This window comes from Vulpes lagopus, chromosome 2 (assembly GCF_018345385.1).
Source record: "Vulpes lagopus strain Blue_001 chromosome 2, ASM1834538v1, whole genome shotgun sequence".
In the NCBI taxonomy this organism is placed as follows: domain Eukaryota; kingdom Metazoa; phylum Chordata; class Mammalia; order Carnivora; family Canidae; genus Vulpes; species Vulpes lagopus.
The window spans coordinates 32,728,016-32,753,260 of NC_054825.1; the positions used below are offsets into that span (position 1 = coordinate 32,728,016).

Consider the following 25,245-nt stretch of genomic DNA (forward strand, 5'->3'; position numbering starts at 1 on the left):
TTAAGAATTTTAATCTTAGTGGTAAAAATTTTTATCTCATTTTATCAATCTAGAGAAATTCCATGTGTGAAATATAAAGTATACACAAATGTAACCATTTCTCAAATTAGAAGCAACTCATGACAGCCTCTGCACAAAATCATTTTTATGAACCATTTTTTCCTATTTCCATAGTAATTCTGGAAAACTAAGATTTGGGAAAACGTTCTTTACATTTTAACAACTGACTAATAAGTAAAAAAGTTCGAATTCAAATATCTTACAGAATAAAAAGTAAAAGAAATTCACCTTAATGAATGAAGTCATTATGGGCTATGCTAACTGTAATGCATTTAGTCAGTAGAACAAAACAACAGAAATTATCTTTAGAATTTTCCTAATAGTTTCACATTTTTATATAAAGGTCTCCAACTTTTATAGTTTAGCCTTCTAAAAAATAATAGCTATGCATTTTACACTTTGTTGCCTAGAATTAAAAAAAATTTTTAAAGTAGTTCTAACTGGTTAGAAATCCTCACCTTTTGAAAGATGTAAAGGGATGGAAATGTACGGGATATATCCAACTTAATTAATTCCAGACTGGCCTCCCGATCAGCAAGAGATACACCTGTATTTGCCAGGCAGATAAAATTAAGATGGTTACTTGGCTATAACCATTTAAATCTTGTACATACAGATTGATCGATCACACAGCATAGATATGTTACTTAAGGAAAGTTAAAAGCTGAATAATCAAGAAATTTAAAGAAATGCCACACAGCTTTTCCTCGAATTTAGACCCTCTTACATGAAGAAAATATTTATATATTTGTCAGAAAGGTTTATGAAAGATTTCTACCTCTAGTTTTTTTAGGCAAGAGAAGAGCAGACTATCAGGGACACCTGGGTGGCTCAGCAGTTGGGCATCTGCCTTTGGTTCAGGGAGTGACCCCAGAGTTCCCAGATGGAGTCCTGCATTGAGCTCCCTGCAGGGAGCCTGCTTCTCCCTCTGCCTATGTCTCTGCCTCTCTGTCTCTAATGAATAAATGAAAAAAATCTTTAAAAAGTAAAAATTAAAAAAGAGCAGACTATCGCTCCCACAATAACAACTGGGAAAAAACAAGTAAGTTTCAAATAGGACAAGTTTGGTTTTTTTAAAAGATTTTATTTATTCATGAGAGACACACAGAGAGAGAGAGAGAGAGAGAGAGAGAGAGAGAGAGAGGCAGAGACACAGGCAGAGGGAGAAGCAGGCTCCATGCATGGAGCCTGACATGGGACTCAATCCCGGGTCTCCAGGATCAAGCCCTGGACCAAAGGCAGCACTAAACCGCTGAGCCACCTGGGCTGCCCTCTACCTATATATTTTTATTCTTTTTAAGATTTTATTTATTTATTCATGAGAGACACAGAGAGAGAGAAAGAGAGAGAGAGAGAGGAAGAAACATAGGCAGAGGCAGAAGCAGACTCCATGCAGGAAGCCTGATGTGAGACTCGATCCTGGGTCTCCAGGATCATGCCCTGGACTGAAGGTGGCACTAAACCGCTGAACCACTCCCCAGGCTGCCCTCTACCTATGTTTAAGAAATAATGACAACAGGAAAAAAGTGTTCCTATCTTCTCTAAAATGATTAGGAAAGAAAACTGATGAGAATGAAGGGAAAGATGACGTCTATGAGTTAATTAAATGAATAAAAGCTAAGGCATGATAAGAATGATAAATAATGTATTAGGGAGTAAATGAAAGTCAGTGAGTGAGGTAATAGGAGGTCATAAGTGAGGAGCGAAGACCATCTATTTTTAAGTTAAAAGTTGGCTTAAAAATACTTCACTCCATCAGTCTTACTGTTGTGAACAAATCCTGGGTTCCCAGGTCCAAAAATCTGGGTTTACCTCACAGCTTCATTGCTTACAAGTTAACTACTTTGAGTCTCCTCCTATACTTTTTGGGATAATATCACCTACTTAAAGGGCTATTAATGTTAAAGGAGATAATGCTGTAAAGCAATTACTACAGTTCCTGACCCATGGTAAAAAACCACACTAGTATCTGACTGGATTTTCACCCAGAAATTTTTACTAAAAAGAAAAATCATACCTTCCATATCATTCTCTGAACTTGTTTCACTGAAGCTTTTCCACCGTTCTTTTGCTCTTGAGAGGAAGATTTCATAAAGTTCTAGGGAAAACAAAATAAAAATTAGTAAGTAGTAGGAAAAATACATTCATATACTTTAACTTTTTTTACTTTTTTTTTCCCTGGTCATGGAAAGGTTCATTTGTAAACTTGGGGCTACATATGTAACAAGGTAGTTTTGAGAATTAAGTGCTGTGAGAAATACAGACATGGAACCGTGGGATCACTTGGAGAATTTCCCAACCCAGATGGGAAATAAAGGAAGGATTCTTAGAGGAAGTGATGAGCTGAGCTGTCCATAAGGAATAGATAGGAGTTTTATAAATGAACAAGGTGGAAGAAGGCATTCTAAGAATTCTCATCATGGGCAAAGTCACAGAGAAAAAAAGAGATCATGACTTATCTGGATGAATTACAAGAGATTTCAGTACTCTTATATTATAATGGGTGAGGGAGGAAGAGGAAATGAGGAGGCTGGATGACAGAGGCAAGCACTAGTTCTTGACAGGACAGGACTCAAATGGTATGCTAAGGCGGGTAGAGTTCATCCATAGGTGCAGGGGTATAGCACAGTCTGATTTATGTGATTTGTGTCAGTTATGCCAGCAGTAGTGTCATGGGTAGGTTGAAGCTGAAGTTTTGCTGAAGAAAAGTTAACAGTTTTATTGTAATAGCCCAAGCAAAAGATGATGAGGCTTGAACTTGAGCAGTGATAGTGCAGTTGGAGGGAAGGAATGAACACAAAAGATATTCAGAAAGTAGAAAATCCAGAACTTGTTGAGAGAGTGAGGGGAAGAAGGCAGACTCATTAGGACTCCCAGGTTTCTGGTTGGAGTAGCTGGGTAGATAATACTGCCAATGAGAGAATGAACACAGAAGAAGCAAATTTGTGATTTGTGGGATGTAGGAAGATGGTAAGTTCATTTTTAGATAAACTTGATTTGAAGGTGGCACATGTGGACTGGAGAAAGAGTTTGAGGGGCATCAGCATATAGGTGGTGATTAAAACCACTTTCATGTGTGTTCAAGATTATATAGGGCAAGAAAAAATGAGAAATATGGATTTCCAGAAAAGACAAATACTGAAAGGGTAGACCCAGGAAGAGGCACATCCGAAGGAGAATAAGAAATGCACAAATAAAAGAGAACCAGTTGTCTTAGAAACCAAAGGAAAGAGCATTTCACTAAGTATACATAGAATAGGGAGTTGCTGTATGGGAGTTGCTGTGTGACACTGGACAAGTTACTTAACCTCTTCTAGCCTCAGTTTTTCATTCATAAAGTTGAGATAGTACTAGTACTTAAATCCTGAGGTTTCAGATATTAAATGAGATAATATATGTAAAATCTTGGAAGCATTTGGATGTAAGCTACAAAGAAGGAAGTGATCAACTGTCCAGTATCTTATAGCAAAAGTACACACTGGAATTTGTAGCACAGAGATCATAGGTGACCCTGGTGGGAGCAACATCTGAAGGTGGAGGGGGCAGAAGCCCAACTGCAGATATCTGAAGAACCTATAGAACATACCTTCTAGCTAACAGATTGGATATATGGGGGTAAATGAATTCTGATTTAACTTTTACTCTTAAAAATAGTGAAAATAGAGAAAAATCTTATCACAGCTTCATATAGCAGGCATCAAAAGTGTGGCAAACTGAAGAACCTGATTTTACCAAAACTATTTACTACAATAACTGGAAAGATTCTGATAATTAACAAGATAATTTTCATAAAGCTCTTGATACCTTACAGACCCTCAATAAATGCTAGTATTTACTTTCCTTCTCTTTTCAAACCGGTTTCTCCATTATGATATTGCTATCTAAAGCTACCTAAACTTCAGATTTGGTCGGAGAGCCTGAATTCAAAAATCTCTACTCCTATCTTTCTTTTTTTTTTTTTTTTTTTAATTTTTATTTATTTATGATAGTCACACAGAGAGAGAGAGAGAGGCAGAGACATAGGCAGAGGGAGAAGCAGGCTCCATGCACCGGGAGCCCGATGTGGGATTCGATCCCGGGTCTCCAAGATCGCGCCCTGGGCCAAAGGCAAGCGCCAAACCGCTGCGCCACCCAGGGATCCCTACTCCTATCTTTCAAGTGCCCAATCAACTTTTGAAACTACCACTTTATGCATCCAAACGCAGGATCTCAATACAATTTCAAGAACAGAAGAAACTAAATTTTTTTTCAATTCTCAGATTTTAATTGTCTTTACTGCTAACCATTACTGAAATTCTTAAATTACACAAAAACAGAACATTTCAATGACAGATGAATAGCAAAAAACATATCTTACCAAACACCAACATTTATATATTGCCCATAATACCAAGATCATTTTTTTTTACCAAGATCATTTTTGCTTCAGTTTGCCTTTTTTTCTTAAAGTTTGTTTAAAGGCAATAGGATGAATATGATTTTTAAAAAATTCAAATAGTATAAAACAGTATAGAATGAAAAATAAATTTCTTTCCCTCAGATGTAACTATGCTTAGCAGAAATCTAAAGATGGAAATATGTATGCACAAGTATATTCAGACCTATCTTCCTCTTGAAAAAAGTGTGGCAACATATTACAACACTGACCTGCATCTTGCTTTATTATATTGGAAACGATCCCTTATTAGGAGAATAAAATTGCTTTAGTTTTCTTTTTTTTAAACAACTGCACAGTATTCCAATGTATGACTGTACCATAATAATAAATATTCTCATATCGCTAAGCATCAAATCTTTATTTAAAAAAAAAGCTGACTAGATATATATCTAACAGACTCTTACTCTATTTGAGCTCTTCTCCCTTTTCACTTTTCATCACTCAAAGATTTAAGAAGAAAGTTTTTTTAAAAAGTCAAAATTTCTATTATTTGAGTCCATCAACAATTTGATAGAAGAGGTGGATATAATTTTTTAATTCAGATATACAATTTTTTTTTGCAGTTATCAGATACCAAACTGAAGTTCACAATTTCTGATTTCAAATTGATTCCAAGCCACATCCAGTTTCACTATTCTACTCAAATTTTAAAGCTCTGAGAAGAAAAATGGCCCACAGAATAAATCATCTTTGGGAGCCCCAAAATTGATCTAATAATAAGAATGTGGTAATGCACTTTAAAAAAATCAAAGGACATCTCTCCAGGGAAGATTTATGGTGCTTATTTACTATAAGAAGACCTGAAATCTCAGTTCAATTCCATGCTTGACTGACTCCACATATCTCATTTACGTTATTCTGAATCTACAAATGTAGAACCTGAAGCAGACTTAAAGGTGTATCTTGGACTTGAATTACGAACTCTTTGAGATCAGTCTATGTTTCACTTTCTCATTTTCTGACGATGATGTTGTATATACTCTCAGCAAATTTTACTTTCACTCTAATTTTATATTCATTACCACAAATAACTGTTAGAGCAATCCTTTGAGATAGCTTAATAATCTTACCTCCATTTACAGATGAAGAAAATGAATTCTCTTAGATGTTAAGTAATTTGCCCAAGGTCACAAACCTAATGTATAGTGGAATCAAGATTTGAACCACATTTGACTGACTTTAGAACCCTTACTCTTTTTCTCTATTCTACTTATTCTAATTCTACTATTCTATTCTTATTCTACAAACCCTTATTCTACTATTCTCTAAATGGTTATAAATTTTATGATTAAATAAGTAAAAAGTCAAACTGTTAAGAATCATTAAAAGTAAACAAAATCATCAAAAGCACATTTACTTTGGGGGGCTGGGGTAGCTCAGTCAGTTGAGTGTCCGACATTTGAATTTGGCTCAAGTCATGACCTCAATCAAGGTTGTGAGATCAAGCCCTGCATTGGGCCCCATGCTCAGTACACATGGAGTCTGCTTCAGATTCTCTGTCTCTCTCTCTCTCTCTCTCTCTCTCCCCCCCCAAGTCACGTTCTCTCTAAAATAAATAAAATTTGGGGGGTACCTGGGTGGCTCAGTCAGTTAAGCATCTGCCTTTTGCTCAGGTCATGATCCCAGGATTCTCAGATCGAGCCCCACATCAGGCTCCTGGCTTAATGAGGAGCCTGCTTCTCCTCCTTCTCCCCCTGCTCATACTCTCTCTTCTCACTCTCTCTCTCTCTCAAATATATAAAATATTTTTTAAAAAATTAAATCTTAAAAAAATAAATTTACTTCAATTGAAATTTAGCTTCCTTCCTACCATTAATAAAAAAGAATGATCACCTAATCCATTCCTGAATATACAACTATTTAGTAGAGAAAATATAAAATTACTTTCAAAATAAATAACTTGGTTATGTTACCAACTTCATAAATTTTAAGCTTGAAAAAGAACTTTTTGATTATAGTATCACAAAAGGTTAATACAATTTAACCATTATTTTAATGTAGAAGTTATCAGGACACTTAAAATCCTAACTCCAAAGTTCTTTTTTTTTTCTTAACTTTTTTTTAAATTTATTTATTTATGATAGTCACAGAGAGAGAGAGAGAGAGGGGCAGAGACACAGGCAGAGGGAGAAGCAGGCTCCATGCACCGGGAGCCCAATGTGGGATTTGATCCCAGGTCTCCAGGATCGCGCCCTGGGCCAAAGGCAGGCGCAAACCACTGCGCCACCCAGGGATCCCCTAACTCCAAAGTTCTGAACAAAACTGCAAAATTTCAAATAGCCATCAATACTTTATCACCTCATTTGTCTGCAAAACCTATTTTTAAGGCTTTAAACAATTACAATATGTCCAATAGTCCTTAAAGTCAAGGATTTTATCTGAGAGTTCTAACTATAATACATATATATATATATATTTCCTTTTGTTTCAAGCACAGAGGGCAAAACAAATCTCTGTTCTATTTGGAGGGAAGGGTTGAGTTAGGTAGACTCTAACCTTTCTAAGCTAAATTAAAAACTTAATTCTTCCTTTATTTTTTAATTTATTTTTGTAAGGGATGCCTGGGTGGCTCAGCAGTTGAGCATCTGCCTTTGGCTTGGGGAATGATCCCAGAGTCCTGGGATTGAGTCCCACATCGGGCTCCCTGCATGGAGCCTGCTTCTCCCTCCACCTCTGTCTCTGCCTCTCTCTGTGTATCTCTCATGAATAAATAAATAAAATCTTTAAAAAAAAGATTTTTGTTAAAGTGAACTCCTACTCCCAACACGGAGCTTGAACTTACAACCCCAAGAACAAGAGTCACATGCTCTAGTGACTGAGCCAGCCAGGTACCTCATTCAATTCTTCCTTTCAATTATATTAAAAAAAAAAAAAAAAAGTCTAGTTTAAAGTAAAATGTTCATTATGATACTTGTGAAAATCAATGTTAAAAATCATTCATAGGGACACCTGGGTGACTCAGTTGGTTAAGTGTCTGACTCTTGATCTCAGCTCAGGTCATGATTTCAGAGTCATGAAATTGACTTTTCATGGGAACAGAAGGGATTGAACCCTGCATCAGGCTCTCCACTCAGCAAGGAGTCTGCTTATCTCTCTCTCCCTCTGCCCCTCTCCCTGGTTTATGCTCTCTCTCTTAAATAAATCTTTAAAAAAAATCATTCATAATCATGTTATTCAAAGTTGGCATCACTTTTAAGATTATTGTTATAATTCTGTCCAGTTAAAATAGAGCTGATTTGCTACAATGGGCATCCTTGTAGAAAAGATTTTGTACCCAATCCTGTTAATTTTTTTACTTTTAGAGCAAGAATATATAGGTCAAAGGTTATTTTTTGAGGCCTTTGATAAAAATTTCTATATTATTATCAGTCATATTATGTGGTGATTCTCATTTATTTTAATCACTTTTGAGAGGTAAAAAAACAGTACATGTTGTTCTTTTAATACATATGTCATTGATTTGGCTATCACTAAGAAAAGGATTAAATAAATTATAGTACAGCCAAACTGTGGAATACAGTGCAGCTATAGTGTACATAAGGTACATTTGTATGTAGTGATATGGAAGGATGTTCAAGACAGAGTATAGTTTGAAAAAAAAAAAGCCACAAAATAAAGCTTATGGCACACATTCCTTTTTGGGGGGGGAGGGAGCCTTAAAAATTATCATACATTGATGCACACTTTTTTAATGTGCATAGGAAAAAGATCTAGAAGAACATACATTAAACTGCTAACTTATAGCAGGATCAAAAGCAGGAGTTTGAGTAGAAGAGGGAAAAGAAACATTGCTTGTACCTTACTATTGCTTGTCTTTTAAAAAATTAGCATGTAATAACATTTTTTAAGTAACAGCAACAATCTATTATTCACATTACTATATACCAGAGTCCCTAAGTCTTTCTGTGGTGCCACTGTCTAGCACTGTCATTATCACTCAGACCTATTTAGTAGCACCTTTTATTACTAACTACTTTACATATTCCTCTATTTGATATTATCCTAATTTTATATAACCTTTCTTTTTTTTTTCTTACTGCCTCTAAACCACTCTACATTTTACTTTTATCCTTTAAGGTTTTAAAAAGCATAAGAAAAAAAACAGTTCTTGAGAGTCTTCTTTTTGTTTTTTAAATTTGAAAATTGTCAAATAAAAAAAATTCAAAAGGACTGGTTTGGATAGAGATGCAGGAAAAGAAACTTCTAGCCTTCCACCAATATTTATGTTTTTTTGAATAACTAGACTATTTTACTTTTCCTTGTATATACATCCACTGCTACCTAGAATCCCAGAAGTTATCTGCAGTGAAGATATTTAGATGTCAATAGTATTACTGATGGTTGTCAACTAAAGGAAAACCCATAAATCTCATTTATATAGTAACTTACTCATTAAATCATAAAGGTTTTAGAAGGAGTGGGAATGAAGCATGCTCTTAAAATGACATTATATGTGGTAATGTCTTTTTAAATGGCCAATCTAGTAATCTGCTTTGTAACTCTGGAGATGGCTATTCACATGTGTGGGAGTAACTGAATATAGAATACAAACCAGGAGTGATATTTAGTTCATTTCCTACAGCTAGACTCCAAACTTTCCCACGAACACTAGGGGGCAATCCCTGCCACCACAATTCTCGAACTCTTCTTGTACTACGCCTAGAATTAAAGGGGGAGAAAAAAAGGAAAGAGTTACTTTTTATACCAAAAACACTAGTTGCATGATGGTTTACCTAGTCTATGGCCAAGTGACTGAATGATTTTTAAGAACACAGTTAAATATGTGGTGATCCCTGGGTGGCTCGGTGGTTTAGCGCCTGCCTTTGGCCCAGGGCGCGATCCTGGAACCCTGGGATTAAGTCCCGCGTCAGGCTTCCGGCATGGAGCCTGCCTCTCCCTTTCCCTCTGCCTGTGTCTCTGCCTCTCTCTCTATATATCTATCATAAATAAATAAAATCTTTAAAAAAAAAAAAAACACACAGTTAAGTATGTGATGCATTCTTTCCATGGGGTTCATGTTTGTAGGCAACAGAAACCTAAAGAATACATAGCACCCTATGGAAGACAATAGTAATTTAAAGGGAGCTGCCTTCAACAGCTGCCACTTATAGGGTACAATGAGAGAATCAGAAATATGGGACAATCACAAAAAAACAAGATAAAAGGAACATAAAAATGTGTCGTCAACTCAGTAACAAAAAGACAACCACAAGGTATTTACTATGGGTAAGGCCTTTGTCTTTGAGAGGCAGTGCAGTCTACTGAAAGTTTAGGCTTTAGAGTCATAGAGACCTGAGTTCAAATCTAATTTAACTATTCATTAATTGTATAACCTTGGGCAAATTACTTAACCTTTCTGACCCTGAGCTTCTCTAAAATTGGGAGATCATAAGAATCAAATGTGATTAATGTAAAGAGTCTAATTTGTTATCTATCACATAGTACCAATATTAACAAATTCCTCATGCATATCCTACACTAGGCACTGCAGAATACATCTCCAACCCTCCAGTCTAGAGAGAAGATAAGGCATATACAAAAATATGATCAGAAAATAAAAGACAAAGTAAAGCAAGTAGTACATTAGTCTCAAACTATTATGAGACATTATAGAAGGGAAAGGTCATATATAGCAAATTTATGTTTATGAGAGAAGCATATTAAAAATCACTTTAATATTTAACATTTAATAAATGCATCTTACAACAAATGTATGTCTTTAATATTTTCTTTACAAAAACCTGCTATTACATCAATAGTGCATCTTGTGACAAAGGATATGTCAGAATTAAGAAAATACGGTAACAGGAAATTACCATTTCATGGATCAACTAGCATTCAGATGGATATCTTCAAAGGAGAGATAAGATTCTGACAGGCATAGAGGGTGGTCAGTTAGGGAAATATGTATTAGAGACTGAGGGATTTATAAAATTAAAGGCACAGAAATAATCATGAAATTTTTCAGACACTGATTCACAGTTTCATTTAGCCAAAGCATAAGATACATGTTGGAAGTAATAAAAACAGAGTATTAGAAACATGAGATCTTTGGAGACAGACTGGAATTCAGGAAAAGTCTGCTTACTTACATTACTTCCCAATTGGGCAGTATTTCATTGATCCAAATTACCATTGCACTTGCGATATTTTCTTCCTGTTTAAATCGTTCTTTCATTATTTTTTTCCTTTTATAGGCTTCTTTAATTTCTGTTTTAAACAAGTAAAAATTAATTCAATACAAAAAAGTTAGGTCATATGCCCTTTTCTATCTAAGTCTAAAAAAGAGGTATTAAAAATGACATTAGGGGTAGCTGGGTGGCTCAGCTGGTTAAGCATCTGACTCTTGGTTTATGCTCAAGTCATGATCTCAGGGTCATGAAGTCAAGCCCTGCACTGGGCTCCATGCTCAGCAAGGAGAGATTCTTTCATTCCTTTTCCCTCTGCACCTCTCTTCCTGCTCATGCTCTCTAAAATAAATTTTTTTAATGATATTAAAAAGTAATTTTGCCAATGGTACTTTTACAATTTACCCTTTCTACTATGATGTCTCACTTTACTAATTAGATTGAAATTTAAAAAACCATTAACAAATACACAACACTCCTCTGAAAATCAGAAGTCACAATTCTGAAATAAGAGGTGCCTCAAAAAGAAAAGTGATTGGGGCACTTGGGTGGCTCAGTGGTTGAGCATCTGCCTTTGGCTCAGGTTGTGATCCCAGGTCCTGGGACTGAGTCCCACATCAGGCTACTCCCTCTGCCTATATCTCTTCCTTGCTCTCTGTGTTTCTCATGAATAAATAAAATCTTTTTTTAAAAAAAGAGAGAAGTGATAGATATGTACATTAAAAAATATAATTACATCATACTGTTAAATATAATACATAATATAATAATATATATTTAAAATATAATATAATTTTTAAAGATTTTATTTATTTATGAGAGACAGAGAGGCAGAGGCAGAGGGAGAAGCAGGTTCCATGCAGGGAACCCAATGTGGAACTCAATCCTGGTACTCTAGCATCACACCCTGAGCTGAAGGCAGACATGCTTAACCTCTGAGCCACTCAGGCATCCCATCTGTTTATATATAATTTAGAACCAATGGGGACTTCAATGGTCAGCTAGCCTAAATGTTTACTAACTGCGTTTCACAAATACCTCAGTAATCATTTTAAGGGGTAAGCAGGAGGTCAAGTAAGCAACTCCTCTTTCTTTAATTTGTTGTAAATATTAAAATCTATATAAGGTTTCTTTTTTTTTAAGATCTATTTTATGAGAGAGAGAGAGACAGAGAGACAGAGAGAGAGAGAGAGAGAGAGAGAGAGAGCAAGCAGGTGTTGGGGCAGGGGTGCGGGACGCAAGGGAGAGGGAGAGAATCTTGAGCAGACTTCCCATTGAGCATAGAGCCTGACCTGGGGATCGATCCCACAACCCATGAAATCATGACCTGAGCCAAAACCAAGAGCTGGAAGCTCAACCAACTGAGCCACTTTGGCAATCCTATGTAATGTTTTGTTGGAGAGAGTTCCACTGCTTTTAAATTAAAAAAGTGTTATAAAATAATAAAATAAACCAAAAAAGTATAGACAGAGTGGCTTGAGAGCCTAAATCTAGTCAACCTGGCCCCCCTCCCCAAACTTCAGTCTTGAGAAAACTAACATTAGGTTTATTTACATGCGGTGTCAAAGAAGATTAAAGTCATTACCTTCCGATTTCCCAATTTAATGTTATTGCTATCATATCATGTTGTTAGCATCACATACTTATCAATAACTATCTTAAACATTAATCAACTAGTAAAGTCAAAGTTCAGAGTCAATTAAAATTTGTTGGGTATGTTAGGAATATTTCAAATTTGAGACAGTAAAATAAACTCAACCAATGTTTAAATGATACAGCTTTTAGAAAGATATAACTGGCCTTATAGGTTTCTTATAACAGTTAAAAATTAACTTTATTTCCAAAATAAAGCCACAAGATAGAAATGTATACATTAGTATTCTATTAACTTAAGTCAAAGAAAAAAAATCAGTTAAAAGGCATGTGTCTAAAAATATATATAGCTGTATAATATTTTCTAAAAATGTATCCTGAACTAACAGTGGTTAGTAAATAAATACTGCTAAATTATCCTTACATTATACTTTTTGGTTGGAGGAGAGAATAAATAAATGTGCGAATTTTTACACCAGAATAGACATTTATGCGCCTGTCCAAATGACAGTTTTGGGATTCTAGAGAGACTCCATTAAGTCACATTAGTAAACTCCAACTTCAAATCATATTCTCATAGTCCTATAGGAAGTTACCTTAAAGTGTTAAAAGTATTAAATTATAATATTTAAAAGCTTAAAAACTGTACAAGTGAATTTCATGAAATAAATTCGTATCACTTTCATTCATAAGTTAAAATAATAGTAGTCCAAGGTTTATGACTGCAATTAGAAGAACCCTCTTAGTCTACTGCCTTTCTCCTCATAATAGTTTTATAAAAGTACTTGCAGAAAAAAAAGTATGACATTTTATTTTTATTATTTTTATTTTTTTGACATTTTATTTTTAATAACAGATTTAGTTAGAAAAATGAGAAATCAGCATTTTATTTATTTATTCATTTTTAAAACAGCATCATTTTAAAGATGGACTTAATTTCTCATCATCCTTCCTGTTGAAATTTAACCAACGGGTTAGATTCCTATTGACATTAGTAAATTAAATATACCAATCAGAGTTAAACTTTATACCTCGTTTTTTAGCCTCGGCCACCATCTCATCATATTCTTGTCGGTGACGTAAAGCTTCTTCCACAGATTTGGCAGGAAGATTTCTGGAAAAAAAAATGTCTTAAGCCAATTTTTTAAAAACTAACTTTTAAATGTATAAATTTCTTCCTTTTAATAGCCAAATACAAAGAATTTCTATCCAAGCTTCTCGTTTCATACCTTAAGTAAAAGGTTGAAAAGAACTCTGCATTTTAGAAAATAATCAGAATTCCAGGTTGCTAATATTTGTTATATAAACGTTACTATATTTATATTCTGATGTAGTATACTTGTTTATATATTATTTAAATGTGTCAGATTCAGCCAATATTTCTAGGTGGTTTGTTAAACCCACTTACTAGGTTTCTTTAGTCAACTTTTTGAGGTATAATTTTCATACAATAAATGAACACATTTCAAGAATACAGTCTGACAAGTTTTAACAAATGAATATACTTGGTGCAACCAACATATTAATCAAGATATACAACAGTTCCTTCATTCTACAAAGTTTCCTTATGACTATGACCCCTTTGCACTCAATACTTACCCACCTCCTACCTTAGGCAATTAATTACATCTCTGATTTTCGTCTCTATACATTAGTTGGTTGCCTTTTTTTTTTTTTTTAAAGATTTCTTTATTTTAGAGAGAAAGACAGAGTGAGTAGTGGGGCAAGGAGAGGAGCAGAGAGACCAAGAGAAATCCTGAAGCATACTCCCCCTTGAGTGTAGAGCCTGACATGGAGCTGGATCCTAAGACTCTGAAATCATGACCTGAGCCGAAGCCAAGAGCCAACACCTAAAAACTGAGCTATCCTGGCACTCACAGTTGGTTGCCTTTTAAAGAATTTCATATAGATTGTTTTGTGTCTAGCTTCTTTTGCTGAGCATACTTTTGAAATTCATCCATGTTATTCTGCATATTAGTAATATATTTCTTTTAATTGGTGGGCAGTGCTCTATTTATCCATGTGAATGAATATCTAGATTATTTCCAGTTTAGGGCCACTACAAATAAAGCTATTAAAAATATTCACCCCCAAGTCTTCATGCAGGTATATGTTTACTCCATGGTACATTTCTCTAGGGTAAATACCTAGGAGTAGAATTCTTGGGTCATGTGGTAAGTGCAGGTATACTTTTATAGCAAATTGCTTCCCACTTTCACAGTGTTAAGATAACATTCTAACAACAAATTTGATAATCAGTTAATCACTTGCATATAATATATTTTGGCTTATAAAATTAATGGCTTTGGACATCTAGGTGGCTCAGCAGTTGGGCGTCTGTCTTTGGCTCAGGGCGTGATCCTGGGATCCAGGATCCAGTCTCACATCGGGCTACTTGCACAGAGCCTGCTTCTCCCTCTGCCTCCCTCTCTCTCTATCTCTCATGAATAAATAAATAAAATCTTTAAAAAATAAAATTAATAGCTTCACAGAACAGGTGATTTAGATATATGACTATGCAAAAGAAGGACATCTGAGTATTACCATATATCCAAATATATCATTATAATGTCAAGTTTGAGGGGTCAGGTTTTTTAATTTAAAAAAATTTTAAGGGGATCCCTGGGTGGCTCAGCGGTTTAGCGCCTGCCTTTGGCCCAGGGCGCAATCCTGGAGTCCCAGGATCGAGTCCCAGTCAGGCTCCCTGCATGGAGCCTGCTTCTCCCTCTGACTGTGTCTCTGCCTCTCACTCTGTCTCTCATGAATAAGTAAGTTAAATCTTAAAAAAAAAAAAAGGGGCGGGGGGGAGTCACATGCTATATGCCTGAGACACCTAGGTGACCCTCAGTGTTTTAAATTATTTTCAACAGGGATCCCTGGGTGGCGCAGCGGTTTGGCGCCTGCCTTTGGCCCAGGGCGCGATCCTGGAGACTCGGGATCGAATCCCACGTCAGGCTCCCGGTGCATGGAGCCTGCTTCTCCCTCTGCCTATGTCTCTGCCTCTCTCTCTCTCTCTCACTGTATGCCTATCATAAATAAATAAAATAAAATAAAAATAAATTATTTTCAACAGGCTAGGATGGGGAAAGATAAGTGACAAACTTTCAAATGATACATTTTACCTCTCAAGGTAGATTCTTCTTCTCCTAGATTCCTCATGTATGTTGTAACAAGGAGGAATGACTTAAGACTTCTTTAGACCATAATGGAATAAGAGGAAAAGGCTTACCCTCCGCTTGATTAATTAGAAAAATGAATATACTAAGCAATAATTCCTAGACAATGGACAATAGGCAGCACAAGACAGTGATCCTTATGAGAAAGGAAACAAACATGGTAATGCTACAAATACGAAAGCCTGAGCATAAAAAGACTGGGGCTTCCAAGTCTCAGTGCTGGAAGGAAGTACCCAGGGCTCATCAGTCTTGCTGAGTTGAGGAAACAAGGTTTGGAGTTGAGGAGGCTGAGACAGCTAGACTTTGCAGGTCAGAGCACAGAGAAAGGGGATCTACAGAGGGGGACCCTCAAATTTCTGGCCGAGTACTATTTATGCATGTGTGTGATCAAATTACAGTAGCCAAGGAAAGAAATACCAGAAAAGAAAAAGGCAGAACATTCTCAAAGATCACACTGGGCCATCCAGAGTGGAAAGACCTCTTAATAGATAGAGTATCCAGTGAATAGTTAGGATATTGCTTCAGTAGTAAGGATACTAGTCCTAAACTAAAGGCTCTTCTAGCATCACTCTAACAACAATTAGATTAAAAGGGTCAAACCAATTCCAAAGAACTTCATATGAGACTAAAGCCAAACAACATTTAAAGGAACACAAAAAGCCCAGCATCCAATTATGTAAAGTCACAAAAGCTAGGGTCCAATAAAAATTGCTAAGGAAGCAAAGAAGCAGGAAAATACAATTTATACTGAGGAAAAAATCAGCAGAGATAATGCAGAAATATCAGATAACAACATTATAACTCAAGGATGATAAACTGCTATTGTAAATATACTCAAGAAAGTGGAAAACAGCAGGAACATGATATGAAATACTCAAGATCCAAATCGCATCTCTACAGATGAAAAGTATAATTTCTTAACTGAAAAAATACAAAAGATGGGCCTGACAGATTACAAACTGCAGAAAATAAATGAGATTTAAGATATAATAGAAATCTCTGCAAAATGAAAGACAAAGGAAAAAAAATCCCTTAACCCCCACCCCCAAAACAGCCTGAGTTGTGGGATATGAATCGTAGTAAGCAACATAATATATGTTTAACTGACTCAGAAGAAAGGGGAGAGGAGGCAGACAAAAAAAAATAGTTGAATAAAGCTACAATTTCTCCAAAGTTGATAAAAAATGATAAATGCAGACACACTGAAGTTCAATCAACCCTAAACAGAAGGAACACGAGGAAATCCACACCAAAGCCTATCATCAAATTCATAAAACTCAGAGATAAAAATCTTAAAAGCATTTCAAAGTAAAAGTATTAAGAGAGCAGATCAGCACTACAAAAAGTGTTAAAAGAACATTCAGTGGGCGCCTGGGTGGTTCAGTTGGTTAAGCCTCTGTCTTTGGCTCAGGTCATGATCCCAGGGTCCTGGGATTAATCCCCACATCAGTCTCTGCTCAGTGAAGAGCCTGTTTTTCCCTTTCCCTCTGCCTGCTGCTCCCCCTGCTTATTCTCTCTCTCTGAAAGAACGAATGAAGAAATGTTCAGGAGGCACCTGGGTGGCTCACTTAGTTAAGCGTCTGCCTTCATCTCTGGGTCCTGGGATCAAGCCCCATATCAGACTTCCTGCTAGCAGGGAGTCTCTCTCTTCCTCTGCTCCTTCCTACCACACTTTTTTTTTTTTTCTCTCTCTCTCAAATAAATAAAAATCTTAAGAAAAAAATTCAGTAGAAGGAAATAATAGCAGATAGAAATCTAGTTACAAAAATTCTTAGAAGATAAAAAGTTTAAAGAAAAAATAACAAAAATGTATGGTAGATGTAATGATTAGTTTTGTGTGTCACTCTCTCTCCCACTCTTCCTGCCTGCCTTTGAGCTGGGACATGGGTCTTCTCCTGTGAACTTGGACTGGAAATTGCACTTTCAGCTTTCCTACTTCACAGCCTTGGGACTTGAACTGGAACATCAGCTCACCTGGGTCCCCAGCTTGCTCACTGCAGATCTTTAGACTTCTCAGCCTCCAAATTCATGAAAGCCACTTCCTTCTAATAAATCTCTTACATATAGGATATATATAAAGAAGAACCTTAATACATGGGATTTCCATTTCTCCAAAGAACCCTAATACATGGGCTTTACAACCTGTAAAGCAGAAGCATATTGCTATAGCCTTATATATTTAAAATGTATATCACTTGAAGGTAGCCCATGAAGAGTCAAGATATAAACTACAGAGAAATTACTAATACAATATTAAAAATATAGGCAACTCACCAATAATAGATGAAATTAAAAAATACTTGAACAAAATATTTTATCCAAAAGAAGCCCAAAAAATAATTTTAAAAAAGAACCTTGATTGCCATCCTATAATAAAAGACCAATTTCTCCATCTCCTTAGCATCTAGCTTTGTTTTTGTTTTTTAAAGATCTTATTGGGGATCCCTGGGTGGCGCAGCGGTTCAGCGCCTGCCTCTGGCCCAGGGCGCGATCCTGGAGACCCGGGATCGAATCCCACATCGGGCTCCCGGTGCATGGAGCCTGCTTCTCCCTCTGCCTATGTCTCTCCCTCTCTCTCTCTCTCTCTCTCTCTGTGACTATCATAAAAAAATAAAAATAAAAAAAAATAAAGATCTTATTTATTTATTCATGAGAGACACAGAGAGAGGCACAGGCAGAGGGAGAAGCAGGCTCCATCCATGCCGGATGTCTGACTTGGGACTCGATCCCAGGTCTCCAGGATCACACCCCGGGCTGAAGGTGGCACTAAACCACTGAGCCACCGGGGCTGCCCAACAGAAAATTATTTGATTGATAGCTATACTTCATCTACCTTTAGAAATCTGTATTTTACCAGCAGAGAAAATAGCTTAATTCAAATTTCATTTCTAGTTTTTGAATTATAAATCTACTCTTAAGACTTCTCATCAGTTAATACTATTTTCTACCAAAAGGACCTGATCATTCACTTCAGTTAGAATGCTGCCTGCTTCTCCTGGTCTGAATCTTTTTTTTTTTTTTTTTATTTTTTTATTTTATTATTATGATAGTCACAGAGAGAGAGAGAGGCAGAGACACAGGCAGAGGGAGAAGCAGGCTCCATGCACCGGGAGCCCGACGTGGGATTCGATCCCGGGTCTCCAGGATCGCGCCCTGGGCCAAAGGCAGGCGCTAAACCGCTGCGCCACTCAGGGATCCCTCCTGGTGTGAATCTTAATGCTTTTTGCACTTTCATCCCTTCCTGTTTCTTTTCCACAAGTCTCAGCAAAAGAGTAGTCTAGACTTAAGAATACAATTTGGGGGATCTGGTCTTCTATTTATTAAGAAAGCAGAATTTATAGAACTAAATAGATCAATCTCTTCTCTGCACAGTCTCACAGTCTCTTCTCATGGTCTAGACCAGTACTAAAACTTTCTGCAATGATAGAAATGTTTTGTGCTGTTCAGAATGCAGCAGCCATCAGCTGTTATGAAGCTACCAGGCACCTGAAGTGTGGCTAGTATGCCTGAGGGAATGAATTTTACATTTTATTTAATTTTAATTAATTAGACTTAAATTTAGATTGCCACCTGTGACTAATTGCTACCATAATGGAGACTACAGGTCTAGACTCTAGAAAAAGGAGGAGCAGTAACTTGCTATCTAAATCCTCTATGTAAGAAAATAGAACTAGGAATCCCTGGGTGGCACAGTGGTTTAGCGCCTGCCTTTGGCCCAGGGCGCGATCCTGGAGACCCAGGATCGAATCCCACGTCGGGCTCCTGGTGCATGGAGCCTGCTTCTCCCTCTGCCTATGTCTCTGCCTCTCTCTCTCTCTCTCTCTTTCTCTCTCTGTGACTATCATAAATAAATAAAAATTAAAAAAAAAAAAAGAAAAAAAAAGAAAATAGAACTAAACTGTGAATAAGCACAAAGACCACAGATTTTATGTAATACAGAACTATGTCTCCAAACCATGGTTATAAAGGCCTAATTAATAAGAGAATACAGTCCCTTTATATACATGTTACTGTTTCACTGATCATTCACACCTTGATTTTTCCAGATAGTTCCCCAAACTATGTTGACCTAGTCCTGAAAGATTTTGAGAAGAGGCTAGCAGATAGCTTTATTTATATCTGTGGTAAGCATGCCAGTCTTAGCATGAAATGATTTACAGAAAGGAGTTAAACACCATTCAGGAAATAGAACTTTTCAGATAGTCCTATGTCACGTTTTTTTTATTGTGTTTTCAGTTTTTTTTAAGTGAGGACTTATATAATCTAAACAAAAACAGTACATAAATAATCATTGGCTTATTAACTATTCTAAGTATTCTAAGTATTGGCATCCCCTTCTTCAAATCATCACAAATGCAAAAACCTTGGTACATCGTACATATCCAATAATTATGCTCCAAAGGTGAATGGTCCATATGGTAGGCATCCTACTAATAGTTGACATTCTGAGGAAGCTCAGAGCTTTCACCACCCTAAAGGCTAAGTAATTATAGGCTAGACAGTGAATGAATAAAGCATAAAAACAAATACATATATTATTTTTGTTTTTTTCTCCCCCCTCTCTCCCCCCAAAAAAACCCCCACTGATTTTGCATTCATTTGCCTGGAGAAGTAAATTTTAAAAATAGGATTATTTAGTCTTAAAAATCAAAGCCTGGGATGCCTGGGTGGCCAGTGGTTGAGCGTCTGCCTTTTTGGCTCAGGGCATGATCCCAGAATTCCGGGATCAAGTCCCACATCGGGCTCTCTGCATGGAGCCTGCTTCTCCTCCCTCTGCCTATGTCTCTGCCTCTCTCTGTGTCTCTCCTGAATAAATAAATAAAATCTTAAAAAAAAAAAAAAAAAAGAAAAGAAAACCAAAGGCTGAGTGAATATAATCACTCAGGAAATATTAAGCACCTCACTCAGTACTCTTAGTCACTCTATGAAAAAAGATAAAGATTATTCTTATCTCTTATAAAAATGTAAATTAGTTATGTGGTCAAGAGAAGAAACCATCAATGAATATCTAAGGTAGTATATCATGCTAAAATACATGGTATGAACATTTTCTGCCTTTCAAAGGTATCACATAAAAACCTTACACTTCACTTTGTCAGCCTTCACTTGTATCTTAAGGATTTCTCCATTTGGTTTGGTACTGTGTATGCAGTAATTCAGTAAGGAAGCCAGAGGAGGGATCCCTGGGTGGCTCAGCAGTTTAACGCCTGCCTTTAGCCCAGGGCTCGATCTTGGAGTCCTGGGATCGAGTCCCACATTGGGCTCCCTGCATGAAGCCTGCTTCTCCCTCTGCCTGTGTCTCTGCCTCTCTCTCTGTCTCTCATGAATAAATAAATAAAATCTTTAAAAAAAAAAAAAAAAGGGAAGCCAGAGGAGAAAGAGGAGGTACCTCTATCCACTAGTGGTTTTAAAAAAGTCCTATAAGCATCACTGATTTAAAACATAGAAGAGGCTCTCAACAACACAGTCACCCTGTATGGATGCCCTTACCTTCCTGTCCAAGGCTAGCTTTATTGCAAGGTGGATTAAGATAGCAAAACATAAACAGAATATTAACAACCAAAGGATAAAATTACAGAAATTCCTACATTTGAAATCTTCTGAAACTTCAGATGATTAAATGCTATAGTTGCTTCAGATGTAAAGAAGTTCTGACTATAAAGATCTATGCAGTAAATGACTGGATGTTTCTGCAAAATTACAGAGACTAAAAAAGGAAAAGTAGCACCAATTCACAAACTTCCTTTGCAAAGGGAAATTCCTCCTTTCCTCCTACTATCACTGTGACCTATGAAAGAGGAAGTTTCCAAAATCAATTTCACACTGAGGAAAAACCTCTTCCCCTTTCTTCAACCGCACCCAGATGCCACCTCATAGATAAAGTAGTAGTATTAACAGAACTTGGCTGCATCCAGAAACAGAACTACAGATTATACAAGGCTCTGCTCCAGCTTCTTAGCCCATGAAGGGATGGATGTGAACTGGCCCAAATATGCTAAGAGAGTATTCTGAAGGAGCTAAAGTAGGAAGTGCCATTTATTATTTATTTATCTTAAAAGTTTGTTTATTTTAGAGAGAGAGCAAGCATGAGCAGAAAGAGGGGCAGAGGGAGAGATGAGAGAATTTCAAGCAGACTACTTGCTAAGTGTTGGACTCCAATGTGGAGCTTGATCTCACGACCCTCAGATCATGACCTGAGCTGAAATCAAGAGTCAGATGCTCAACCAACTGAGCCACCCAGGCACCCCAGAGTGCCATTCAATAAACAAGTTGCACCATGCCTTCTCATCTGGTCTTACCCTTAATAAAGTGAAAGTTTTCATTCTCACTGGTTCTCTAGATCTACTATTCAACTGTTGAAGTAGAGGAGGGATGAGCGATCAGGTACTCCCATATTCTAACACCATGGAAAGCTTTCGTTTGTTAGCTTTAGTTACATAAATGTAAAGACCCCTCCAATTGTAGAAAGGTGAACAAAAATTTTAAATTACAGCATCTCAGAACTGAGGGGAACAGTAGCTATCAAGTTGATCTCTATATTACAGATAAACAAAATTACAGAAACAGCATAGAAACTGTAACATTATAATTACCATATTAATTTCAGATGGTAGCATGGAAAAGAAAGTCATTCTTTCAGTTGTTTATACATTTTCAGAACACTGAGATCTTATAAATTCACTGTGTCTAGTGTACTATTTCAAGTTCCAATTTTGTGGAACTGCTTGTACAAGTTATAAGAAAAATTTAAGAGAAGCAGAGATCACTGAAGGTTGAAGTCAAAGACGTGACTGGATAGAAAAGATAAAGCCTAGTCATTAAAGGGTTAGGTAAGTGAGAAGTGGATATAAGAATTGCACCTAAGTGAGGGCAATAAAGGAGCAAAGGCATGAAGGCAGGACTTAAAGAAACAGGTTTCACTGCAGAATAAAATATGGCATAAAGAAAAATATGTCCCAAATACTGTTTAGGACAGAACTTTTTGCATAGAATTTTTATGAAGTCCTGGGAAGAAATGAACAGTCCTGGTAAAGAGCTTAATCCATTTTGGATGAATTTCAACCAGTTTAAGAAAACTCTAATGGGAATTTAGTTATCTACCTGTTCAAGCTGACTACCTGGGAGAGTCTGAAGGTCTTTCAACCAGGCATTCTTTTCTCACTCATCTAACCACTATGAACTGGCCTGACAGTAAGACTGAAATAAAACTCTGACATGTTCTCATAACTAAATCTCTGAAAAGCTTTTTTTTTAACCAATGGAAAGGAGTTATGACTGTCCTGATCACAGTTCCTTAGTGTGAAGGAATGCAATAGGAATAAAAAATAATAATAATATACTTATGTCCAAACTTTCTTCTCTCACAATGTCTAAAAAATATTCAATTTAACCTCTGCCTATTTGGATCTAGACTCTTTTATTATGTTCCTCTTGATAATGGGTGGGAAAAGCTGCAGACCAGGAAAATGACAAAACAGGTTAGGAATTTTTATACTGGAAGGAAGAGAAGTCTAAGAGAAGAAAAAGAATATATCCAGAGAGCCCAAGAAGGGGAAAAGAGTTAAGAATCAAAACATCTTGGGGATCCCTGGGTGGCTCAGTGGTTTGGCGCCTGCCTTTGGCCCAGGGTGCGATTCTGGAGTCCCGGGATCGAGTCCTGCGTCGGGCTCCCAGCATGGAGCCTACTTCTCCCTCCTCCTTTGTCTCTGCCTCCCTCTCTCTCTCTCTCTATGTCTATAATAAATAAATAAATAAATAAATAAATAAATAAATAAATAAATCTTAAAAAAAAAAGAATCAAAACATCTTGCTTTAGGGAAGGTGTCTTTTGTTTGATAACAAATCAAAGACGGTATTTTGAAGAACAGCAGCTTTGTGGAAGGCTGAGATGTAAAGGGCAGAAAAAGCAAAAGGAAGAATTTAAAACGTTTGCTGGATATTAAGAATATATTCTTGGGGTGCCTAGGCGACTCAGTCAGTTAAACAGCTGCCTTTGGCTAAAGTCATAAACCCAAGGTCCTAGGATCAAATCCCTCGTGGGGCGCCCTGCTCAGTAGGAAATCTGCTTCTCCCTCTCCCTCTGCACTTCCCTCCCCTGCTCATATTCTCCCTCTCAAATAAATAAAATCTTAGGAGGAAAAATGTATTCTTTATAATAGTAAACCAAAGAGTTGATAGTAATTATTTATTTCCAGTTCCGATTTCAAAATTTGTCCAAATGGCAAGAACACACGTGTCTTACGTACATACTAAATGTTAAGAAAGGAAAAATAATTGCCTTATCTTGTTAAGATAAAGCAGGAGGGTTGAAATAAGAATAGATATGAAAAAGCCAAGATTTTCTTTTTTTTTTTTAAATTAATTAATTTATTTATTTATGATAGTCATACAGAGAGAGAGAGAGAGGCAGAGACATAGGCAGAGGGAGAAGCAGGCTCCATGCACCGGGAGCCCGACGTGGGATTCGATCCCAGGTCTCCAGGATCGCGCCCTGGGCCAAAGGCAGGCGCCAAACCGCTGCGCCACCCAGGGATCCCCAAGATTTTCTGTTTCATACATTGGTGCAGAGATACTTCAAGAAAATATGTATAAAGTCTGGACATCAGTAATATATTCTTCACAATAAGTTTTAGGATACATGACTGAGATTTTTAAAATTTTCTAAAATAAAGCCATTTCTATTTTTAATTTCTCAATATATTTAAATTGAAATTTATATTGAAGTTTAAAATATAAACAGTGTGCCTGATGACAACCAGAATACTTACGATGGTCGATCCTCAAGAATCAGGGCAGTGGTAGAAAGTGGCTCAAATTCAAAATTCTTACGTCTTGAAGACTGAGGTGGTGGTTTACAGGTCCTCCCTGTTCGTGCTTCATACTCCTAGAGTAGATAAAAAATATATATACTTTATGCAGAATCTTTTCCAATTTTGCTTGCATCATTAAATCTGTATCATTGGATACACTATAATAAAAGACACATACAACTGATACATTAATTTGATAAAACTATCAGGCAGACCAAAAAAAAGTCCCTTTTCCCTGAAGCAATATAAATCATGAATTTATATTACATATAAAGTATCAAAGTATGTTAAGAGAGTGGGGAGATACAAATACACTAGGTTAATGAGGTAAGGTTTTAGGGAGAGGTTTCTGATTGCCTTCTATGGTATCAGCTATCCAAGTCCAGCTTTGAATAATCTACAAGCAGATAAACGTACTTTCCAACCCTTCAGACAGATCAATAATGGAAATGTTGACACAGGCATAATCCTACTGTGATGCCTTGAAGATCTCTCCCAAGATTAACACTGTAATCAAACGCTGGTTTTGAATTTTGACCTACTCTAAATCTAAATACTATACAACTACCTATTTAAAGGTAAACAATTCACCATCATTTCTTATCCAAAAATATGGCAAAAGATTGTGAAATGTACCACTAAAATCATGAAACTATTGTTACAGTATTTTTCTAATTCATCTGAACAGATAACTTCTCAAAAGAAAGTGAATGTGACATGGTATGTTCTTGGTAGATAACTTTAAATTTCTATAGATGAGCATTTTTTTCATAAATGTTCACAGACTTCTACTGAAATTATTTCCAGAATTTCAACAAAAATCAGTAACAAGCTTACAGGCTTAGAATTTCCAGAACCAAAAAAAAAAAAAAAAAAAAAAAAAAAAGAATTTCCAGAACCCACATCTTTCCCTTTCTAAAAAAAAAAAAAAATAGTAATAATAAATAAATAAATCTAGATTTGGCCATTCCAGGTAATGAGTATATTTTTTATGAAATTCTCAAAGGGGCACCTGGGTGGCTCAGTTAAGTGTCTGTTGA

General features: G+C 36.4%; 1 protein-coding gene across 3 annotated transcripts in view; it reads right to left on the reverse strand.

The window, feature by feature from the left end:
• TBC1D12 (TBC1 domain family member 12) overlaps positions 1-25,245 on the reverse strand; it is a 96,071-nt gene that overhangs the window by 13,988 nt on the left and 56,838 nt on the right. For all 3 annotated transcript variants that reach the window (XM_041745042.1, XM_041745044.1, XM_041745043.1), the window contains 6 exons: positions 24,164-24,279; positions 13,251-13,333; positions 10,591-10,708; positions 9,051-9,157; positions 2,078-2,158; positions 519-607 (listed from right to left, as the gene is read on the reverse strand). In XM_041745042.1, coding sequence (XP_041600976.1) covers positions 519-607; positions 2,078-2,158; positions 9,051-9,157; positions 10,591-10,708; positions 13,251-13,333; positions 24,164-24,279 — 594 coding nt within the window. The remainder of the gene's footprint in view (positions 1-518; positions 608-2,077; positions 2,159-9,050; positions 9,158-10,590; positions 10,709-13,250; positions 13,334-24,163; positions 24,280-25,245) is intronic.